Source organism: Cibotium barometz, chromosome 13 (genome assembly GCF_041138505.1).
Source record: "Cibotium barometz isolate CiBa-2024 chromosome 13, ASM4113850v1, whole genome shotgun sequence".
In the NCBI taxonomy this organism is placed as follows: Eukaryota; Viridiplantae; Streptophyta; class Polypodiopsida; order Cyatheales; family Cibotiaceae; genus Cibotium; species Cibotium barometz.
The window spans coordinates 51,497,815-51,519,533 of NC_141058.1; the positions used below are offsets into that span (position 1 = coordinate 51,497,815).

The following is a 21,719-nucleotide window of genomic DNA, read 5'->3' on the forward strand; positions in this document are numbered from 1 at the left end:
AACCAAAATATCTCCCTTGCATCCTTCCACACCTTAAGCAAGGAGATTCCATGATCATTTGTCGCATGCACCCATGTGCATTGAAGTACAGTGTGACACACCTCAAGCAAGGGGATTCCATGCTCATTTGTCACATATGCCCATGCGCATTGAGGCGGTGTGACACATTGGCTCATCATCATGCCATACTTGTATAGAACTAGTACCACTTTTAGGAATATTTTTTGTACATCTCATGACCTAATTGTGAGCCCCACTCTAGGGACATGTGAGGCACAAGCTACATAGGTCTTTCCAAGGGGTCAGTATCCGTCACTTAACCCACTTGGAGAACAATCAGGCATATAAGTTACCCTAGCATAGTAGCATTTAGAAGCATGTTTAGAAAATGGATTAAAGGATCTAGGCCAGCCCTTGGGACTAGGCTTTGAGCCTTTGCTAGTGGGCCGCCATGGGTCACACTAAATAGGGCTAAATAGGGCATACAAGATGCCTAACATCGAGACGACAACCCTAGATGGCTTCAACAACAGTCAACCAATGGTAGATGCAGTTGATCAGTAGTAGCCAGGACATCATATACTACAAAGAGATGAGAGTTAATAACATTTAATGTTATTATCAATAGTGAGCTTTTTCATTTGGGTGATAGGCAGCTTATATGGACCGACCAGCAACAAAAACTCATATATAAGAAAACCCTCATCCCCATTACCTAAAATAATCTCATTCTTCATAGAATGCAATAGCCATTCATTGTAGAAGCATGTGTGCTTAAGGCCTTGGTCTTATGTATATATCTATCTCAACCAAGCACTCTTGTGCACTCTTGGGTTGTAGCGCTATTATGATACAGCCCAAGGTAGCCTGAAGCTATCTTTAGCATTCAGCCCCATTACCTAAAATCATCTCATTCTTCATAGAATGCAATAGCCATACATTGTAGAAGCATGTGTGCTTAAGGCCCCATTACCTGAAGCTATCTTTAGCATTCAGCCCCATTACCTAAAATCATCTCATTCTTCATAGAATGCAATAGCCATACATTGTAGAAGCATGTGTGCTTAAGGCCTTGGTCTTGTGCATATATCTTAAAACCCTCATCCCCATTACCTAAAATCATCTCATTCTTCATAGAATGCAATAGCCATACATTGTAGAAGCATGTGTGCATAAGGCCTTAGTCTTGTGCATATATCTATCTCAACCAGGAACTCTTGTGCACTCTTGGGTTGTAGCACTCTTATGCTACAACCCAAGGTAGCATGAAGCTATCTTTACCATTCAACCTTCAGTATTACATCTCCCTTCGCAAATATGGTGTGCACAAGGCTCTTCAACGTGGCTTCATCTTTGTCTTCAACCGTTTTATGGTTTAGCAGATGTTTGGTCTACATCATCCTTGTGTTTGCCTCAAACATCTTTAATAAGTTTTTTTCATTGCAATAGAAGTTCTCCAAAGTAATAAACCAAGTACTCCTTCTTGCTTTGCGAGACGGGGTCCTTAAGTTGGTAGATCAAGACCCAATCTGGTGTCGTCTCTGCATTCTCTCTGTCTTTAGCTCTATGTCTTATGAATAAAGATTAAAGTGGATTGCTTCATGCTTATTAACATAAAGGTATAAATAAGGTCTAGCTGTCTAATTCATGGAATTAGAGATACATCCCCCTAAATACTACTTGCAATCTCAATTGCAGTTTAACACTCTTACATGAATGGAGCATGTGCACGATGCCCCCTCATCACCTTATATTTATGAATCACAACTACCTTTATGGATACAAGGCATGAGAGGATCCTTTCAAGCTAGAAATATGAAAATTTATTTCTTTACGTAGACCAACGCAATGTATATAGTCCCTACAAACACTCTCATAGACTTACTAATATTCCAAAGCCTTTAGCCATTAAAACAGCCTAATACATATTACTCTCGGACACAAACTCTACTTTCTACAACTCGAGGAAGCGATGACTTGAATTTACTATTGGATTCTTGAACTTCTTGATCTTCTTGATTTTCGAATTAAGGTTTACAAAGATTTTAGCAACCAAAATTGAGAGATTTTCCTGCATTATCTTACTTAGAGAGCTTACAGTTCCAATTATTAATCCATTAAGCCTCTATTTCTATTCTATTTTCCAACATCTTGGAGTTCTTGGAGCAAATTTACAAGAAGCTTGGTTTCTTAAGCAATTTTATAGAAACTTCATTGTTGCAGTTTCAAAGACTGGCAGACTGTGTAGAATATTCAGGTTACAAAGTTTATACAAAGTACAATTGCTGTTCAGACATCAAGATTGCTGTGTAGTTTTTAGATTTCTGTGCAAATTATTGTGCAGAGTACAGATTGATGTACAAAACAGAGTTTTGGTGCAGATTATTATAACAATTACAAATTCTATGCAGAAAATTGAAGATTACTCCAGTTCATTGAAGTCTGTGCAGTTTCTTGAAGTTTATGCAAAGTTTATTGTGCTAAAATCAAATCTTGACACAAAAACCAAAACACTAAGTGATTCTTGATCAAATTTTTTTGATCTTGGTACTTTCTTACAAAGAAGATAGACAGAGATTACCAATCTATTAGAATCTACACATATTAGCATAAATCTTGATGTATTAGAAGTAAAGGAAACAAGAAAAGTGTTGAGAAAACATTGTTTATAACATTTTAGCACATTGCCATCAAGAAGATGTACAGCATGTTGTTCTATTATAGATTTGAGCATTAGTATTATGCAAAAAGCATGCTGATAACTAGTTGATACAAAAGTATACAAGTGTTAAAATTTCAAGTGTAGAAATCCAAAAAATTTATTAATTAACACTGATTTGCAAGTATGGCCTTGCTGGGAATTAAACCCAGTCCACTGGCGTGAGCCAGTGTGTCCCATACACCACAAGGTTCTCCTAACTTGCATACAAGGTTCTTTAAATGTAAAGATTTCTTTAAGATCAAACAAATCATGTGAATCTTGATGCCAAAATTATAAAATCTTGGTAAAATGGTGCAAGCCAGCTATTGGATGTATGCTTGATCCTCACTGGATCCTTTTGTGCATAAGCATACTGCTATACTTGATCTTTGGTGGATCTGCTGTGACAAAGAGTATCAAGTTCTCATCCTCACTCTAAGCAAGCAAACAGCGACATATTGGTCTTCTCTATTTTTTTTCAGAGTGCTGTATTGTAGGACATTGACACAAGTTCAATTTACATTAGTGTCACAACTACTTAAAAGAGACACAAAGATCATCCTCAATCTACTTGGAGATTACTTGAAGCCTAACCATCATAGACATCTCAACTACAGCATGCTTAGCGGCACAAAGTACAATAGTGCCATCTTGAAGTATATTATGGTAGCCAAGCATAGCATTGCAGGTTCATGACAACATTACATACGAACATTCTGATGATGACTGAGGACACAAATTTGTGTCACTAACCGACATCAACAAAAAGCAACAATGGGAAGCAGAGCTAACATGACAGCATCATAGCACTCAGACCTCCGGCAACAACATTAGTGGGCAGAAACTCTGTGCTACTGCATTTCTTTCAGTTCCTGCAACCACACAATTCCTGTTTCTAACGCTTCAGGCTTCATCGCCTTCCTATAGGCTTAGCACTCTTCATCGTTGCGTACAGCCAATTGAATGTGTCGAGGAACAATCCTATTTTTATTGTTGTCTCGTGTTGCATTTCCAGCTAGCTCAAGAATCTCTGCAGTAAGGTACTCTAGGATTGTGGCATGGCAGACAGGGGCACCGGCACCCGGCTTTAAGGAACCTGGCGATGCGATCGGGGAACTGCAAATCGGCCTTCTCTGCGACGGCTCAAGCTAGATTTCGGCCTGCTGGGGCTGATGTGGTGCCTACGTGGCACATCAGCCACGCTGGCAGTCAACAGCCGGCAGCCGTTTTATTCCGCCCGCTTTTCACCCGCCGAGCAGCCATCAATACACAGACGCCGAATCATCATTAATACAGAGGAGCCGCGTTCCAGCCCCACACGCTACACGCTCCAGCTGGCCACACGCTACACCGCTACACGCCTCCAACCCTACACACTTCATGCTCGTTTTCTCCATGCAGCAGAACGTTCAAGTCCAGTAGCGGCCTTTGCAAGCAGGTTCCGTCAAGGAGCCTTCTTTTTATGGTTCCCGCAACATTCAGTTCGTTCACAGGCTCTACATGTAAGTGATCGGCCTCCTCTCATTTGACTTTCACCATAAACTTTGGCCTTGCAAAACCTTCACTGGCTACTGTGACCTCTCCAAGCTTCCATCTCTTCAGGAGCATGCAACGTAGCTTGACTGGATTCGACAGACCCTCCAGCTCGCTTTTGGTGGTCTCGGCTTTGTTCTGATAGCGCCACCCTCTAACACTCCTTCTACCAGCACCGCAGCTTCCACTGCTAAGGTTTCCTACCCATCCCAGCTCCATCGGTCCTTCTAGTGGATACCTAGGAGGACCACACACTTCTCGTTTTTGCTCTTAGTTTTGTTTTTTGGACTGTTTCTTTTATGTTATTCTACCTTTCATGGTAGCTCATTGTATATACCATCAAAACTGCTACATGGTTATTACTATATTATTTTTGGTTGGATCGTTGCTTGTTGCTTAGTTCACCACATAAACTTTGGCCTTGCAAAACCTTCACTGGCTACTGTGACCTTTGGTTCAGCAGGTTCAGGTTTTTTAATTGGTTATTCATGTCTCTCCAAAACTGAAGCTTGGAGAATGCCATGAGTTCTCAAATGCCCCCCATCGGTGTCTTCGATTCGACAGCATTGTGTTGGGTGCACTCATATAACAATCGTTCAAAATACAAATTTGTACGTGAAGCAAAAATCCCTTGGAACTGTGTTGCCGATTTTGTAAAAGGAGAAGCCGACAATGCAAAGTTTCCGACATCTTTCAAAAAATATAGCCACCATCACCGAGATGCCTCCAATCTTACAAAGATTGCACATGAATCATGGACTGAGAAGATAGTGTAAGTGTGTATTTGTTTTAGTTTGTCTAATCCATTCAGAGTTCATCACACACACACACATACAATTAAATGTTTATCGTTGCTTCTTTGTTTTGTTTAGCTTTTGGTGCGGTTTTGGTCCTACTGGCACTAAAGCACCAATGCAATCTAACATTGCGGATGGCAAAGATGTCGAAACTACCCAGCTCAATGAATGCAAGGACACTAGTAGCGAACATGATGTTGAGGTCGAGGAGAATAGTGGTGACGAGTCGAATCGTGAAGATGGTGAGATGGAGGAGAGTAGTGAAACAAAAGAGTTGACACAGCCAAGTGCAACGAAGCCATGTAAGAAAAGGCGCCCTCCCATCACAAAGGGCAAGCAAAAGCGTGGATGTAAATGTCATTTTAGTGTCAAGAGGCTCGCACAAGATCCAGGGGTTGCCATAATCTCTTACATACATCCATACCACACAAATGCAAATGATGAGGTTTGTCATGGTATAAGATTTGTTGATCCCTCTTTGAAGTTCTCTCCATGGATCTCAATGCAAAAGAAACTATGGGTTTCAAGCATACTATATCGTGGTTTCTCTCCACATCAAGTGTTGGAAATGCATGTCCAAGCATTGCATTCAAGCCAAAGTCATGACCCTACAATTACTATGGTTAGGGATGACTTTTTGTCTATTCGTGACATCATGAATATATCTAGCAAGCTAGCTATTGATCAGTACCAGCTACACACAGATGATGCGGAAAGCACCAAGAGATGGTGTCACGAGAATCAATCAAGCACCTTTATCTACCAGGAGCAAGATGTGGAACATTCCAAGGAATTTATCCTTGGAATACAATCACCATGGCAAAGGGAGATGTGCAAGAAGTTCGGAAATGGGAACCTTCTTGCGATGGATGCTACCTTTGGCACAAACAAATATAAGGTATGTGGTGTAATGAATTATCATTTTTACTTATTGTTCACATTCTCTTAAGTTATAATAAATGTTCATTTTTTACTTCTTGTTCACATTCTCACTTTCCTTTAAAACACATGAACAGTTTCATTTGTATACAATCCTTGTTTTTGATGGTCATCGCAATGGTGTGCCCATTGCTTGGGTGCTTACATCTTCAGCTACATTTGAGTGTACTTGCACTTGGTTAACCAAGTTTAGAGATAATATGCTTGACTTTCATAAATCATGGGAGCCTGGAGCCTTTATGGTTGATGATGCCGAAAACGGAGATTAATGCGCTCAGGTTAGGTTCATATGTTAATACGTGTTGAGTGCAAACTAATGAGAACCATGTGTTTGAGTTCTATGTGACGTTTCCTTTCTATTTTTCGTAGGGTGGTGTTCAATCAACCCATTTTTCTATGCTTGTGGCATGTCAAACGTTGTTGGCTCCGACACCTTATTAAGAAGGTGAAGGAATGGCCCAAAAGAGCTTCTATGTTTTGGTCTTTGGGAAATATCATGAACATGCAAGGGTCAGCAAATTCTACAGACCATATAATCAAGGAGGATGCAAAGGCTATGATCTCTACCTTCTACTCCGACTTTAGAGATGAGGGGAGTTTTATTGAGTATTTCAAAACCTATTGGGAGGCCAAACTAGGTAAGGTTGAATTTTAAACTTTATACATACTCTTCTTATAGGTAAAATAATGCACACTTGCTCTCCTTCTTGTTCGTACTTCATTTCTTGCTCTTCTAACTTCATTTGTTTTATGTGCAGAAATGTGGGTGCGTGCTTCCCGATTGCTTCCACATTCAGGACAAGACACTAATGGAGCAATAGATTCATATCATGGGCAGCTCAAATATAAGTTCTTGGGCTCTTCCAAAAGGATGAGTTCGAGGTGGATTGGCTCTTATACAAGTTAACATCATCATGCTTGCCATATTATTGGTATGTTCAGTAGTTGAAGGACAATGGTTTTATGAGGAACAATGCCATTGAAAGAGTAGTGGAGAATTCTTATGAGCGAGCTTCATATACCAAATGCTAATGTCTCATTCCAGGTTGGTGGTGTTGCTATAGTGGAGAGCATGCACACAAAAGCTTCATTTTACACAGTCTACAATTCCGATTGCCAATGGGCATGCTGCACATGTGCGTGGGCAGAGCTTGGAAATATTTGCAAGCACTAAATTAAGGTGATGTTGTTGTGGGGTGATTCACATGCTTCACTTATGGAGCAATGCCAACATATGTATGAAGCATGGGGAGATGCTTCTAGGTCTAGTGTCGATCTTCACTCACATGTATCTACTATTGATGTGCTTGAACCAAATGGTGATGATGTTGCCGCATTAGGGGGGGACAATGTATGTAGTGAAGTACTTGAGCAAGAAGGAAATGTGAAGACACTTCAATGCTTGTGGCAAGAGTTGTCTTGTTTTGTAGGACAGGACCAGCCTTTGATTTAGGAGGCTTGCAATGGATTGAGGAGAACATTGGGCCATGTGAAGACAATGAAGGCAAGAATGGATGAGCGAACAGAAACACAAGCTAATTTTCAAGTCTTGGAAGATGGATTCGGCAACTCCTTGAAGCAAGCAAAACCATTCTTTGAGAAGGGCAACAAGAAGAAATCATCATCATCAAAGAGTCACCCATTGGCTCACCCCTTCAAGACCCCTGCTAAGAAAACCAAAGTGTCAATGCAAAAAAGGCTTGACGAGAAAGCTTCAAAGTAGCCTTTTGAATTTATGTAATGAACTCTCCAATGCTTCAATGGCTTTTTGCATCACAGTCTTCAACCAATTATTGTGCGTCTTGAGCCGTATTTTGTTCGTGTGTTGCCGTGTGTAAGAGAAACAAAGTTGGTGTGTGTAAGATTGTGTGTGTGTGTGAGAGAGCTTCTCAACAGCGTGTATGAGAAGAGAGAGAGAGAGAGAGAGAGAGAGAGAGAGAGAGAGAGAGAGAGAGAGAGAGAGAGAGTTCAACAGAGCTTTGCAATAGCGTGTATAGCGTATATAAGCGTGTATAAGCGTGTACAACATGCTACATTCATTTAAAAGAACATTTTTAACATGTCTGTAAGAAAGAGCTTCATTTAAAACATGAGAGAGAGGCTTAATGTCATGAAACCATTCCAAATGTACCATATTAGAAATGATAGTGTTTTTGGCCACAATGGCTATTACGTAGAGTGTATGCAAACTCACACATAAAAAGTGGACATAAAAAAAGCTACATAGGCTTTGACATGACTAAATCCAAAAACAATATCGCTAAGCTATGTTGTTATTGGCCATCAAACGCAAAGAACGTCGAAGGGGAGCATGTTGTTTCACAACATGAATTGGCGTTTCCTGAGGCTCACTCTCTTTGACCTGTTACAAACAAAAAATTAAGCGTCAATTCAATTCATCACCATCAACAGCTTAAGCTATAAAACAAAAGCTATCATTACGTATCACCTGTGTGCTCATGTCATGCATATTGTCAACATCTGCATTTGCAATTGTATCCTCCACGTCTACATTTTCTTCCTCCTCACCTTCAATTGTATCCTCCACGTCTACATTTTCTTCCTCCTCACCTTCAATTGTGTCCTCCACGTCTCCATTTTCTTCCTCCTCACCTTCAATTGAATCCTCCACGTCTCCATTTTCTTCCTCCTCACCTTCACTTGCTTTCTTGGGTGTTGGGGTGCTGAGGTCAATGGGTTGCTCATAGCAACCTGCAAAATTGGTCATGTCATCCATGACCAATTAGTTTTGATATAACCCAATATAAATGTGTTAGCTTAACAATCATGCTACACATCCCATACCTTCTCTTTTGGAGCAACCAAACTTCCCCTCGTTGGCTCGACGCATGTAGCCAGCCTCGTGCTTTAAAACTTCTTCTACACGACCAGGCATTTTAGAGAGCCTCATCTTCTTCGTTACCTTACGTACGTCTGGTATTTCAAGACGTATGTCATGGCAGTTGAGAAGATGTGCCTCCATACGCACTTTAGAGGGAAAAGGTTTCCTTGCATTGGCGACAATCAACAATCTTACAAAAAAATTGTCGAATATTTGCCCCCTCATGAACATGCTCAACGAACTGCACGCATAAAGGTGTAATAAGTACAATCATGCATATATACGTCCAAGCAAATGAATATCTTGAAGAAACATCATTGAGTGTTCACAAGTTTGAACATGAGTATTATGAGCAAACAATAAGAGCATGTGAATACATTGATTGAACATGCAAAAGAACAAAATTAAGGCAACCCGCAAGCTTTCAAACTTATTGAAATTCATTAGAGACTAAAGACTAAAAACTTCTAGATACATGCAAAAGCTTCAAAGCGCACCTCGTCCGTTTCGCGTCGCACAAAGAAATTGGTGGGCTTCTTAAATGTCGGCACGTCTATTCCCACTGGAGGAGTACCCTCTCGATTCGGATTAACATTAGGTGCAGTAATTGGCGTCTCTGAAGCTCCCAACACGGATGGAGAGTTCACATTGTTTATGGTGCTTGAAATGATATAAGTTGTCATTTATGCTACATTACACACACACACACAATACTTTTCTGTAAATGTTAAAGTTTCATTAAGCTTGTATGCATTGTTGTATTATCAATAGTTTCTTTTTGTTACATACACACACACACATAGAATGAGACATTACACACACACACACACACACAATACTTTTCTCTACCCTATTTAAATGTTAAAGATTCTTTAAGCATGCATGCATCAAGATAACTTTAATTAAAAAATAACTTTAATTAAGCATACATGCATGCATTCTCCCATACTTTCCTCTAAATTAAGATTCTTTAAGCATGCATGCATCAAGATAACTTTAATTAAAAAATAACTTTAATTAAGCATACATGCATGCATTCTCCCATACTTTCCTCTAAATCAAGATTCTTTAAGCATGCATGCATCAAGATAACTTTAATTAAAAAATAACTGTCCATAAGCATACATGCATGCATACACAATACTTTCCTCTAAATTAATACAAGAATGCATGTATACAGAATAGCAGCAGCAGCATGACAAGATTTAATTAAAGTTGTTTTTTAATTGAATTTATTTTATTAATTAGACTAAACCCTTGACAAGAGTAGGGTGCTGAAAGAAAGGAGATGCGTTGAGTCGCAGGCTACCTGGCAGGGCTCCACGCAGCAGCATCAGCAGCAGCGGCTCACGTTCAGGTTCTCCAACAGCGCAGCCGGTTCAGCTCCACGCAGCAGAACTCGTCCCACACGCGGTCGAGTGAGCAGCAGCAGCACGTGTATTGGCTGAAGCTAGATTTCGGTCGATTCAACAACGCAGCAGTAGGACGAGCGGCTTCGGCGGTCGAATGAGCAGCAGATTCAGGAGGGAAAAATCGTTTGCAGGACGAGCTCCCCTCGCGGTCGAACGCTGGTAGATTCAAAATGAAAAAAAAAAAGTATGTTTCCCCTTCTGCTCCAACAGCGCCGCATGCAAATTTGGCGCTTCTATTTTAGGAAGATTTAATTTATTTTTTCACTCCAGTAATCGCATGCAACCGGCGACGGCTTCGACGGGTGAAAAAACCATGGGCGGAATAAAACGGCTGTCGGCTGTTGACTGCCAGCGTGGCTGATGTGCCACGTAGGCGGGCGCCACATCAGCCAGCAGGCCAAAATCTAGCTTGAGCCCTCTGCGACCTAGGCACCACCTTGCTGGAGCCCTTCGCTTTAGCGCTTCATCGCCTCTGAGAGGCTTAGCAAACACAGTAACCAGCCCCTGTGAAGCTCAGCATTAAGCGCAGTAACCAGACATCAAGTACGCATGCAGCCAACGTTTCAAAGCCTCTATGAGGCTCAGCACACCAGTACCAGCTCATCAAGCGCAATAACCAGCCTCTCTGAAGCTGAGCATCAAGTGCAGCCAACGTCTATGAGGCTCAGCACGCAGGTGGAAGAAGGTGCACAACAACCAACCATCAAGCATACGTTTTTTTAAAAACAGCAACCAACAATAAAATATATATACAAATTTTCTTGCCACCATCATTGCTCAAAGAGCTAGGCTGCTCTTTGCTCAAGCTCAACAGAGGAGGCACTCAGCATAAGTGAAGAGCTCAACAGAAGAGAGGAGGCGCCAAGGTGAGAGGGAGAAGTAGAGTTTTAAAAAAAATGTATGTGAAGTCTAGCGTTCAGGTTTTCTTTTCTTTTTTTCTCTCTTAGCCTTTTCACACTCTTATATTTTGTTTTACCTTGGATCCTTTGGCCATTTCCTATTCCCATTCATTTTGTCCAACTAGCTTTTGATCACTTAGCCCGTCTTGCCCATTTTTCAGCTTGTTCCCACTCATTTTTTTTACATCTCTCATTTATCGCTTGGCCATTTCCACACCCGACCCTTACTTGTGCTAGTGGTGGTTCCCACGCATGATAAGTATGCATTAAGTTAGGGGTGCTTTGAGTTTGTGGAGATAGTTCATGTGTAGTGTGGGCATATTGGGTGATTGTTCACACGTGTGAGGTGTGTCACACACATTGATGTTTTATTTGGAGTTGTTCACATGCGGTGATGGAGTTCGTCCTCATGCCTTGACTTTGTGGAGATAGTTCATGTGTAGTGTGGGCATATTGGGTGATTGTTCATACATGTGAGGTGTGTCACACATGTTGATGTTTTATTTGGGGTTGTTCACATGTTTTGGGCCTCATGGAGGTGGTTAGTGTGCCGTGTGGGGTCGATTTGGTACATTTTGGGTGTTCAAGTGCACACTTTTGGCCATTTAGTGTATTTTGGGCATTCACACGTGATCTTAGCCCTTGTTTACGCACAGGTGGTCATTCTGAGCATTTTAGTCATTGTTTTGGCTTTTGTTCACATTCGAGTGACCATTTGAGCATATTGGTGCCTTTCCACAAGCAGTGTGAGATTCTTGAGCACATTTAGAAGAGGTGTTTCCACACTTTCGGGCTTTGGCGAGACGACATGAGTTTCCATTACTACTTTTACCCTGCCTACGATTGCCGTGCTACCCACCATCTTCATCATCGACATCACTATGTCTCCATCCCAGACGCTAATCGTGCGATATTTGCTCGTATCCTATCACTCTGGATTTATGGCCATTATCTTGATTTGCCATTTCATGTGAGGAGTTACATGTCATTGGCCGAGTTCATACATACATTTGGCACATCGCAACTTCGACCTCTAGATCCTTCTTCACCGACATCATGCTATGATGACACATCATATTCATGTCACATATGGATGTTTAAGCTTCAGATGTTATTACCTAACTAGTTTAGATACTTATTTGATAAGGAGGATGTTTGTGCTGCTAGATGGTCTAGATGTTCTACACATGGTGATTTTGTCGAGTATCTATGTGGTCATCTTTACATGAATGGTTCGGCATTGATTACATGGGAGGATATATGTGGGGATTGATTGAGTGCCCTACATTTGTGAGCAGAGATGACTATATACCTGATGATGGGTATCATTATGACATGTATTCAGTGGATGATGATGTGGATGGTGATGATGATCATCATGTTGATGATGATATTGATGTTGACACTTGTACACATGGTGATGGTCATACACACATGTGATGACATTGTTGTATCACACACATACACATGATGATAGTGATACACGTGCACATGATGCCATTGACACATATGTACATGATGATGAGATGTATGTGATAGTGATAGTGAGAGTGATGTGTGTGAGTCAAATCATGTGGGCATGATCTTGATGGGAGGGATGGCAGAGAGAACATCGAGCATTACGAGCATCATAGAGCTACCTATCTCTATTCCTAGTGATCACAAGGATACATTAGATGATCATATGATCTTGATGGGCATTTGACTAGTTGTGATCATTCAGCTAGTCATACATCTTTAGTCACACATGGGATTGACACTTCACATGATGCCGTTGAGCACATCATAGACCCTGAGGATCATACACCAGAGGTTCTATTATTAGATGTGTTGGGCTACTCCTCTAGATTTATTACATGTGGAGAGATTTCGGATACGACCACTACTCCTAGTTTTTATAGCATTCATGCTAGCATTCGAGTGGATCGAGTTGTTGTGATTGAGCAGTCAGGGATAGTGCATGAGAGTAGTGATGAGTTTATAGAGGTGAGACATCATAGGAGTATGCATATCGATCATATTTTTAGCATGTCCTATGACATTGACTTTGAGAGTTTTATATTTGATCTAGATATTTTGATCTAGAGTTTTATATTTGATCTAGATATTTCCTTAGATCCAGTACTATTGGAGACTGATCTATTGTGGGATTTAGGTCATATAGGAACACCAGTGTGATGAAGTTGGTTTATACCTTTGGGGATGACCTTAGTGGCCTTGGAGATTCCATTGATAGTGAGTTGACTGATACCACCTATACTTCTTGTGTAGACACTTGGTTAGTGCTTAGTGATGACGATCTTTATGATCGATCCAGTTTCTATTCTAGAGGGACACACATATATAGAGTGTCATACACATGGAGATATTGTGCATGGGTCGTCGGATCATACTCATACATAGATAGAGATGGTGGATCATGCTTTTGACTTCTTGAGTGGTGCTACATATGATGGAGGCATGAGTTCGCATTTGACTTTACACACGAGGTCGACCTTGAGCTATGTTCATTTGGCTCCTTTGGATGTTGACACGATCCTGTGTCCTTTTGGAGTCATGACATTTTTCTTTGGATGCATTCTTTACCATTTGAGGAGCATAGTTTTTGGATATGTGGATCGACATTGAGGTGCGTCTACGACATATTCCAGTCTTGGCATACATGATAATTCTTTTGTGCCAGGGCCATTTTTGGCCATAAGTTTTAATCTTTTTCGACGGATACCTTTCATTCCAGATTCACAATGTGATCATGAGGATGGGCTTATGAGTTTTCCTTTTGACCCTGGGACTACTCTCTCTTTTGAGTTGAGTTTTCCTTTTGATCCAAGAGCTACTACCACTCCAGCTTCGAGGGTCGGGGTGTATACCATACATATCCCTTTGATCCTAGCTCTACTAGATTCATCATCGACATTGGTTCCTTATCTACTCCATTTGCACCAAATTATCATGTGACTATTTCCTTGGATTTTGCATGCCTCGAATTTCCTTTTGATTTAGGAGGTTGCATATATAGCCTCATCATACGACAGGAGCCCTCTATTTGACCCAGGGGGTCATATGATTCATACGACGGGAGCCCTCTATTTGACCCAGTCTATTTGACCCAGGGGGTCATATGATTCATACATGAGTCTTCCGCTACATTCAATCATGGATGTGATTATTTTTTGCTTTTGTACATAGCCTCTTGTATATGTTTTATGCACAACCACTCTTTGATTTCGAGGACGAAATCATTGTAGGAGGGGATGGTTTGTAACAAAGTGTCCTAGTGGTGCACACGCACATGGGGATGGGCCTAGGCACATAGGGTTAGAGTCCATTTACACATGTGGGGCACATGGGGCCCTATGGGGTATAAATAGGAGATTACTATTATGTACTAGGATCTTTTTACCCATTTGATGACATTTGCTCATCTATTCTCCTTGGAACATGTGTTCCCATGGATATGGTGCAAACTCCCATGAGTGCTCTAGGTAATGCTCCCTATGATGAGCTTCCTCTAGGTGAGAGGCTAACACACCACACTTCCATAGTTGCTTGCAGTGATGTTGCACAGTAATGAGTTGCGCATGGTTATTGACTGTGATGTTGCATAGTACAAGGGTTCCGATTGAGAAGTTGAAAGGATGGTAGATTGTGTGTGACATGTGAAAGCCAATTTACCAATTTATTTGCTTATGGTGGCGATATGCTAAATTTGTTATTTATATTGTCTGCTCATTTATATATACAAGGGTGCCACTATTCCTTTGGTTCAATTGTGGCAATCTCCTAACATAAAGCCTGGGTGGCCTTTGTGTGTGGTGAGAAGTCAAAGCCACTTGGGTCGTCATCCTTGAGCCCCATCTTAAGATAAATATCCTCACTCATTTCCCTCATCGTCGCCACCATGCCCTATGGCATACCAACTAACCCATGCCCTCGCGTGTTTTCTATTATAGGTTTATTTGCTCCTAGTGAAGCATTCATCCTCATCAATAATGATAGCTTCTCACAAGACCCACTAATTTGAATAGATATGAGTACTTTGAATGTAGTAACCCTAACAATAATCTTTCTTTGATTTCAACTACCAACACCTCACTTTTTGTTGCCTTCAACCTTTGCCATAGTGCCATAGCTAGGCCACACAGGGAAATTCCACTCTTTTAAAAGCCCTCCATTACAAGTCAGCTTGTAGGAAACATAATATGCTCACTGCCAATAATGTCCTATGCCCTATCTTGCCTTCATGCTTAGATCCATCTCTTGCTCATCATCAATGATATCCTTAAATATTCTTCTTATTCCTAAAATAACTTTGTGATAAATCCCATTACTCACTATTTTATCATTATTTGCAAATCTCATACTTTTCAATAACACTATGATCTTTCCCCTACTAGTCATGGGAGTCGTGTCCCCCCTTCTCCTCATGCATCTCTCCCCATTACTTTGCATGCTTGCCCATGTTTTTCTAGAAGTCGAACACTAACTATATTAACTTGATAACCTCTTCTAAAATATTAATTTGAATCTCTCCACTTCCTAGGGTTTATTTCCATGCACAAAATGTGTAGAACACATAACTCACACATAGAAGCTTGATGAATTTTGCTATTCCATGTGCATCCTCTAATTCGCTTGCTACTTTCACCCAAATGAGACCCTTATTCATTATTAATTAATACTAATAAACCATCATGCTTTAGGGCTTGTTAAGGGTGTGTTGGTCAAGTCCAATTCTTAGTTGAAGCTAACAGTTTAATTCATGGAATCAGAGATACCATGGTGAGGTAGGATGTTTAAGAGGTGGTGGTAGTGAGTTGAGAGATGTAGTAAGGCTGAAAGATAATGTGAGCATTGTCAGCTCTACTAACACGGGAGGAAAGATATGAAAGTTAGGTATTGTTGTGGGATTTAAAGAGTTAATGAGGTAATTCCACACAAAGAGATAATAAAAGGAAATAAAGTTATATTAACATTTGCAAAAGACCAATGGTCTTTGTTGCGATCAAAATATTTATAATGTATCCATGATGAGGTAAAAAAGAGCCACCTAAAAACCATGAGAATCCAAGAGACCAAAAAGTGTGATAATTTGTCCATGGCGTGACTATGGCATGTAATAAAAGTAAATGAAGCTATTTAACTAAAAAGGGGGGGCATAGCCTCTACAGTACAAGCCCTTGGTTTGGACAATAGGGATCAATTTGACTCCTCCTCATCTATGATGTCATAATAGACTGCCTTATGGTGGAGCACTCTTGTTTCTCTTAAGGATATTGTAGATATAGAGATGCTGTGTAGAGGACTAACTCGATTTGGTGAGCCTTCGATATCTAGCACATTGCCATCTCTAGTGTGACTCCAAGGCTACATGGTGGGTTGGGCATCCGAGATGCTATCAATGTGCGTACTCCGAGAGAGAGAGAGAGAGAGAGAGAGAGAGAGAGAGAGAGAGAGAGAGAGAGAGAGAGAGAGAGAGAGAGAGAGAGAGAGAGAGAGAGAGAGAGAGAGAGAGAGAGAGAGAGAGAGAGAGAGTTCTATTAACCATCTTCAAAAGACCATAAAGGCCTATGAGACAAAAAGTTACAAAGTTGTGTTGCAAAATCAGATAATAGATGAAATGTAATGGATAAAAGAAAAACTTATCTACCTTAAGCCTAAGCCTAAAGGGAGCTATACACACATCATGCCATTACTATCCACATCCATATCCATAAAGTAGGATACATCCACTGCTAGGGGAGGATAATTCTGATGTTGTCAGATTTTGGATTTGGAGCTGTGGCATAGAAAGACCTCTCCTTTATGGTTGGGGTTGTCGTGCCCATTGGGTTTGGAAAGTCCTCTTAATAGTAACTCCCTGTGGGTGTGTGCCTGGGTGGAATATCCTCTTGCTCATGACAATGCACTAGTGAGTGTGCTCATGATGATAAGGCATCGTTGGCTAGTCTGCTTGGGTTGAATACCCTCCTGATCTCATGGGCACATTATCTGGTCACCTCTCCTATGGTGTCTAGGTAAAGTACTATGTGAGCATTCTTTGTGATGTGTCTCCTCTGGGTCTTTGCACTCAGCATTGCCTATCTCGGTGGTGCCGCATCATCTCCAAGAGAAGTAAGCCTAATTGCTGGTTCTCATAGTCCATGATCCTAGAGAGTGGGCCAAAACTCCCCCTAAATTGATAGTGGTATCTGTAGTACACTGGGCATCTCCATATATAATGCTCCTCTATCTCTACCTCCCCCATGGTACATCTTTTGCAAATCCTTTGCTCCTCCTCTATGCCCTCATTTCTCCATGTTGCTATCCTCAAGCTAGAGAGAGAGAGAGAGAGAGAGAGAGAGAGAGAGAGAGAGAGAGAGAGAGAGAGAGAGAGAGAGAGAGAGAGAGAGAGAGATTCACAAGGTGTCTAGTGGCAAAGAAGGTGTGGGATTTCCTTTCTCGCGTATGGTTTCCGTTGGACAGATATGCCTATAAAGGTTAAAGACTGGATTTTTGGCAAGATTTCGAATGGGCCGGATAACCCAGAACACTCGGTTTTCTTTTATTTTTTCAGGTGGACAGGTTTGTGGCATATCTGATTAACTTTCATATTTGATAAAAAAGTGGGTATTACAGCTCACATAGGTTGTATAAAAGGGCTACTATTGTGGCAAGTCTCTTCTTTTGCGGTCAGCTCATTTGGCGGAAAATGACACGGTTATATATTGGATGAGGGTACTTTGAGCTACACCTGTGGTTCGGAGTAGTAAGTGAGGGAAAGCTAGTACATCACATGGTGGCCATTTGTAAAGTAATTTTTGGTAATATATCTTCTATTACGAAAAAAAAGAGAGAGAGGATTCACATGGTTTTTGATAGGTTTCTACATTTCCACATGGTAATAGATGTATAGTTGTTTGGTGTAAATGCTCTTTCATGGTGGTATCACTATTTTGGGTAGAGACTTTAGTAGTAGTTTAACAAAATATTGAGAAGATTCACTACTTTTATTATGGGCATTAATTAATGCTTGCGCCTTCTTGTGAGCTTATTAATTAATGCCTGTTGCTCGTGGGCATTAATAAATGCCTAAGGTTGAGGACCTTCTTTTTAAGGTCCCCAACCTTAGGGCATGGCATCCACCTGGCACCTCCCCAACCTTAGGGCATGGTAGCCTCCTCCTCCCACTGTACCATTCCCCTCCTCCTCCCCTGGGTAGGCACACATCCCATTTGGTGATCTCCTTGTTACAATGCCATCACTCTCTACCTCCCCCCATCGATTTGTAGATGGACAAATAGAACGTCAACATCCCCTTTCTTATAGTATTACCCTTTGCATAGACATGTGGTGCCACATAACAAGGCACCAACACCTTCTACCTCCCCACATTGCTTGCAAACAAACAAACAAAGTGTCAACCTGCCCACTTTGAATAGTGTTGCCTTTTGTGTAGACTTTTTCCTTGTTAAGGTATGCAAGGGGGAGAGAGACAAAGGGGACAACCTTCTTGCTGGGAAAGTAGTAGGACTGTAACATAGAAAGAGAGAGAGAAGAAGGGGCGAGATAGACAGAAAATTGGCATGATAGAGGGGGGGAGCTCACCATTGGGTGAGTCTTGTAGAGAACCCACGTGCTAGCCAGCCTGGTCTGATGAGAGAGAGAGAGAGAGAGAGAGAGAGAGAGAGAGAGAGAGAGAGAGGCGGGTCTTGTAGAGAACCTAGGTGCTAGGAGCCCGGTCTGAGCCTTCACAACCTGGTTTGAGAGAGACGATGCATGCAAGATACAAGCGGTGCACATAATATTTTTTTGAAATCAGAAGGCTAAATGTTCCCAAGTCCAAGTGCAAGCACATGCAAAAAAATAAAGAGGTGGATTACATCAAAATCATGGAAAAAATCTACAAAATCTTTGTAATTATGAAAAAATCTACTAAATCTTTTGTATGAACTAATTAATTAATAGAAAAGCATTTTGGGTGCCTAGATTTTAATAATCGTTTTTTGGCGGGCCACGTAGCGTAATCCGGATGGTTTTAATTTTCCTAGGGCTCTTTGCATGGCACGATATCTATATCTGTTCTACAATAGACGTAGCAGCAGGAATGGAGCAGAAAGCAGGCGATAGCCAGGGTGGTGGGGGTTCTCTTCGTCTGCCATTCCAACTGCCGAACGTGGGGCAACTCGTGCACAAGCAGCTAGCAGGCCTGGCAGACAGGATAGCAATCGCACCAGACTTGGTGAACCCCTTTCTCCGTTTGCGAGACGAAATAGGGCGAAGATGCCAGGTAGATGCAGCATCAACACCATGGAGTCAATGGACACCTGCACAGGCACGCAGAAGAAGACCTAACCCTAACCCTAGCCATAGCCAGAGCAATTGCCGTAGTCCTTGTTTTGCTAGTCTGGCCTCCTGCCCCCCTTGTGGCGAGCCCCAGCACGTGTTTGACATCGCCCTGAGCCAAGAGCAGGTCTCCAAAACTCTAGAAGGGGTTCCTGTCTACACTGTGAGCAATGCCGGCAACGAGTTTGTCCTCGTCTCTGATCCCAGCGGCTCCAAATCGCTCAGCCTCCTCTGCTTCAGGCAGCAAGATGCCGAGTCTCTCTTGTCCCAGGTGCACATGATCGATCCATTGTTCCAGTGTTTTTCTTTTCATTGCGTTTTTTAACCGTGCTGGCCCGTAGCTGGACAGGTTAGAGATCGGGAACCAGTTTTAGGACGGGAAGCCAAGGTTGTCTCTGTCTCACTTGACAAGGTATGCCTCCAGGCAAAGCTTTTTTATGTTCTCCTTGTGTCTCGCCCTCTTTTTTGTATAAAGGCTGGATATCCAACCAACCTATGTCCCGGCCATCCAGGGCGCCTGCCGGGGATGGATGGGCGATCTTACCGTCCAACCTCGCCTGACCATCGTGTACAGGGAAGGTTGTATATCCAGCCCTAGACTGTATAAGCCCCTTTGTATAGGTGTCTTTCACTTCTTATAGAAATTAGGCCTCTCCCAATTGGTAATTTGCCTTTGTTACCTTACATTACAAAGACACAGCAGCCCCGTCATCCAGAAAGCCTGGAGTTTGGGATCTAATAGCGCGTCACCACCATTCATTTCAACCCTATTCAAAGCACAGAATTTTGCATGGCATCTGCAGAACTTGATTAAGCTGGAATCTACCGATATTTGTGATCTCAAGTCAGTTGGCTTCTACCAGTATAGCCTGAAACTCCTGGGTTGCAAGATGATGGTATTGAAGGCCATAGAGGTTGGCGTTGTCAGTGGCAAAGCAAGGGAAGTTCCACTGTTGAGTGCAAATTGCCAATGTGACAGATCAATGCACTGAATCAAGGATATCATATCAAGCTGTAGATAAACATACTCCAGGCACTTAGTGGGAGCTTTTACAACTTCTTTACAATGATACTGGCTCTATATTGATGATGTCTGCAGGTTTATAAGCTTACAGCGGAGGGCATTGCATTCAGGTTCCTTCCTGATCCTGGTCAAGTCAAGAATGCCATCGAGGTCAGCTCTAAATTGAAGCTTTCATATCTCTTTGATTTGTGTTCCTTTTATCCTCTGCCAACAGAACAACCATGGCATGCTTATTTATCCAATCCATGCCTCATACGTATTTCTGGAGTACCATATTATATAAACTAATCATCTTGCAGATTCAAGTCATTGCATTAATCTATCAAGGTGTCTTTATAGGTGGGTTGAAAGGGTTTAGCTTGCATATTAATCATGTGTAGTGGAAACTGATTCTTAGCTTTTTTAATTGCAAGCCCAATGCTGCAATCAATTTTGAGTGGACCAACTCTCATGATGTCAAGGGGAAATGATATATTTAAGAATTGAGGGATGATGTTGAATTCAGTCCATGGCATTTTTTTTTTGGGGGGCGGAAGGGGGGGGGGCGCAACATGAGGGCAAAAGGACCAAAGGACTAGATGTGCGAGAGATTAGAAAAAATCAACATAGCATGAAATGGATGAATGAATGAATGTATAATGGTGAATGTAATCCAGTACAAGAGGTCCTCTGATTTGAGGTTACTTTGAGTAGTAGACTAGTGAAGAAGCAAAGATGAAGTCGAAGCAGAGGCTCGGTCAATGATGAAGGCTCGCGTCGGGGACAACGGTGGCACTCCTTGTGAAGTAGAGGTCAAAGGCTGCGAATAAAGGGTGCTGAGCAGGGCCTAAAAAGGCAAGTATGCTGTCAATGGAAGTACAGGGTGCTACGCACAGGACATGCCAGGAGTAGGGTGGCGACAGAGTGCTGGATGCTCGATGATGAAGCAAGGCGGTAGCAGTTGATGGTGAAGATGATGTCGGTTGCCGAGCTGCTGCAGTACGCAGGGGGTAGAGCGCTAGCTGGTTGGTTGATGTTCGTGGATATTGATCAATATGTGATGATGATTCAGGCGGCTGCTGTAGTGGTAGGCGCCGGTAGTAGAGCCGGCTGCTGATAGTGTGATGACGTTGGTTGATATTAGTTGATGATTGCTGAGCTGCTGCAGTGCGCTGCTGAAACGCAGGTGGAGAAGCACTCGTGATATGTGATCGTTGATGTTCATTAGTGATTGGAGAGGAGGGGCACTGGCTTATATAGTGCTAGCC

General features: G+C 41.8%; 3 protein-coding genes across 4 annotated transcripts in view; 2 read left to right on the top strand and 1 right to left on the bottom strand.

Annotated features, from left to right (window-relative positions):
* The first annotated feature begins 4,755 nt into the window (after nucleotides 1-4,755).
* On the top strand, nucleotides 4,756-6,239 carry LOC147632804 (uncharacterized). The gene is made up of 3 exons (XM_086807044.1): nucleotides 4,756-5,006; nucleotides 5,107-5,929; nucleotides 6,048-6,239. Exons 1-3 carry the CDS (start codon nucleotides 4,756-4,758, stop codon nucleotides 6,237-6,239), a joined length of 1,266 nt encoding a protein of 421 aa, XP_086663170.1.
* A 1,991-nt stretch (nucleotides 6,240-8,230) lies between these two features.
* LOC147632805 (uncharacterized) lies at nucleotides 8,231-9,550 on the bottom strand. The gene is made up of 4 exons (XM_086807045.1): nucleotides 9,310-9,550; nucleotides 8,776-9,053; nucleotides 8,420-8,682; nucleotides 8,231-8,332 (listed from the first exon to the last, which is right to left on the bottom strand). Exons 2-4 carry the CDS (start codon nucleotides 9,041-9,043, stop codon nucleotides 8,231-8,233), a joined length of 633 nt encoding a protein of 210 aa, XP_086663171.1. The 5' UTR covers nucleotides 9,044-9,053; nucleotides 9,310-9,550.
* A 9,606-nt stretch (nucleotides 9,551-19,156) lies between these two features.
* LOC147632806 (protein TIC 22, chloroplastic-like) overlaps nucleotides 19,157-21,719 on the top strand; it is a 57,416-nt gene continuing 54,853 nt past the window's right edge. Inside the window, exons 1-3 of one of the 2 annotated variants that reach the window (XM_086807684.1) lie at nucleotides 19,157-19,719; nucleotides 19,798-19,860; nucleotides 20,548-20,622. In XM_086807684.1, the coding sequence (XP_086663810.1) occupies nucleotides 19,210-19,719; nucleotides 19,798-19,860; nucleotides 20,548-20,622 (648 nt within the window). In that variant the 5' untranslated portion in view covers nucleotides 19,157-19,209. The remainder of the gene's footprint in view (nucleotides 19,720-19,797; nucleotides 19,861-20,547; nucleotides 20,623-21,719) is intronic. The other variant, XM_086807683.1, reaches the window with a different exon arrangement.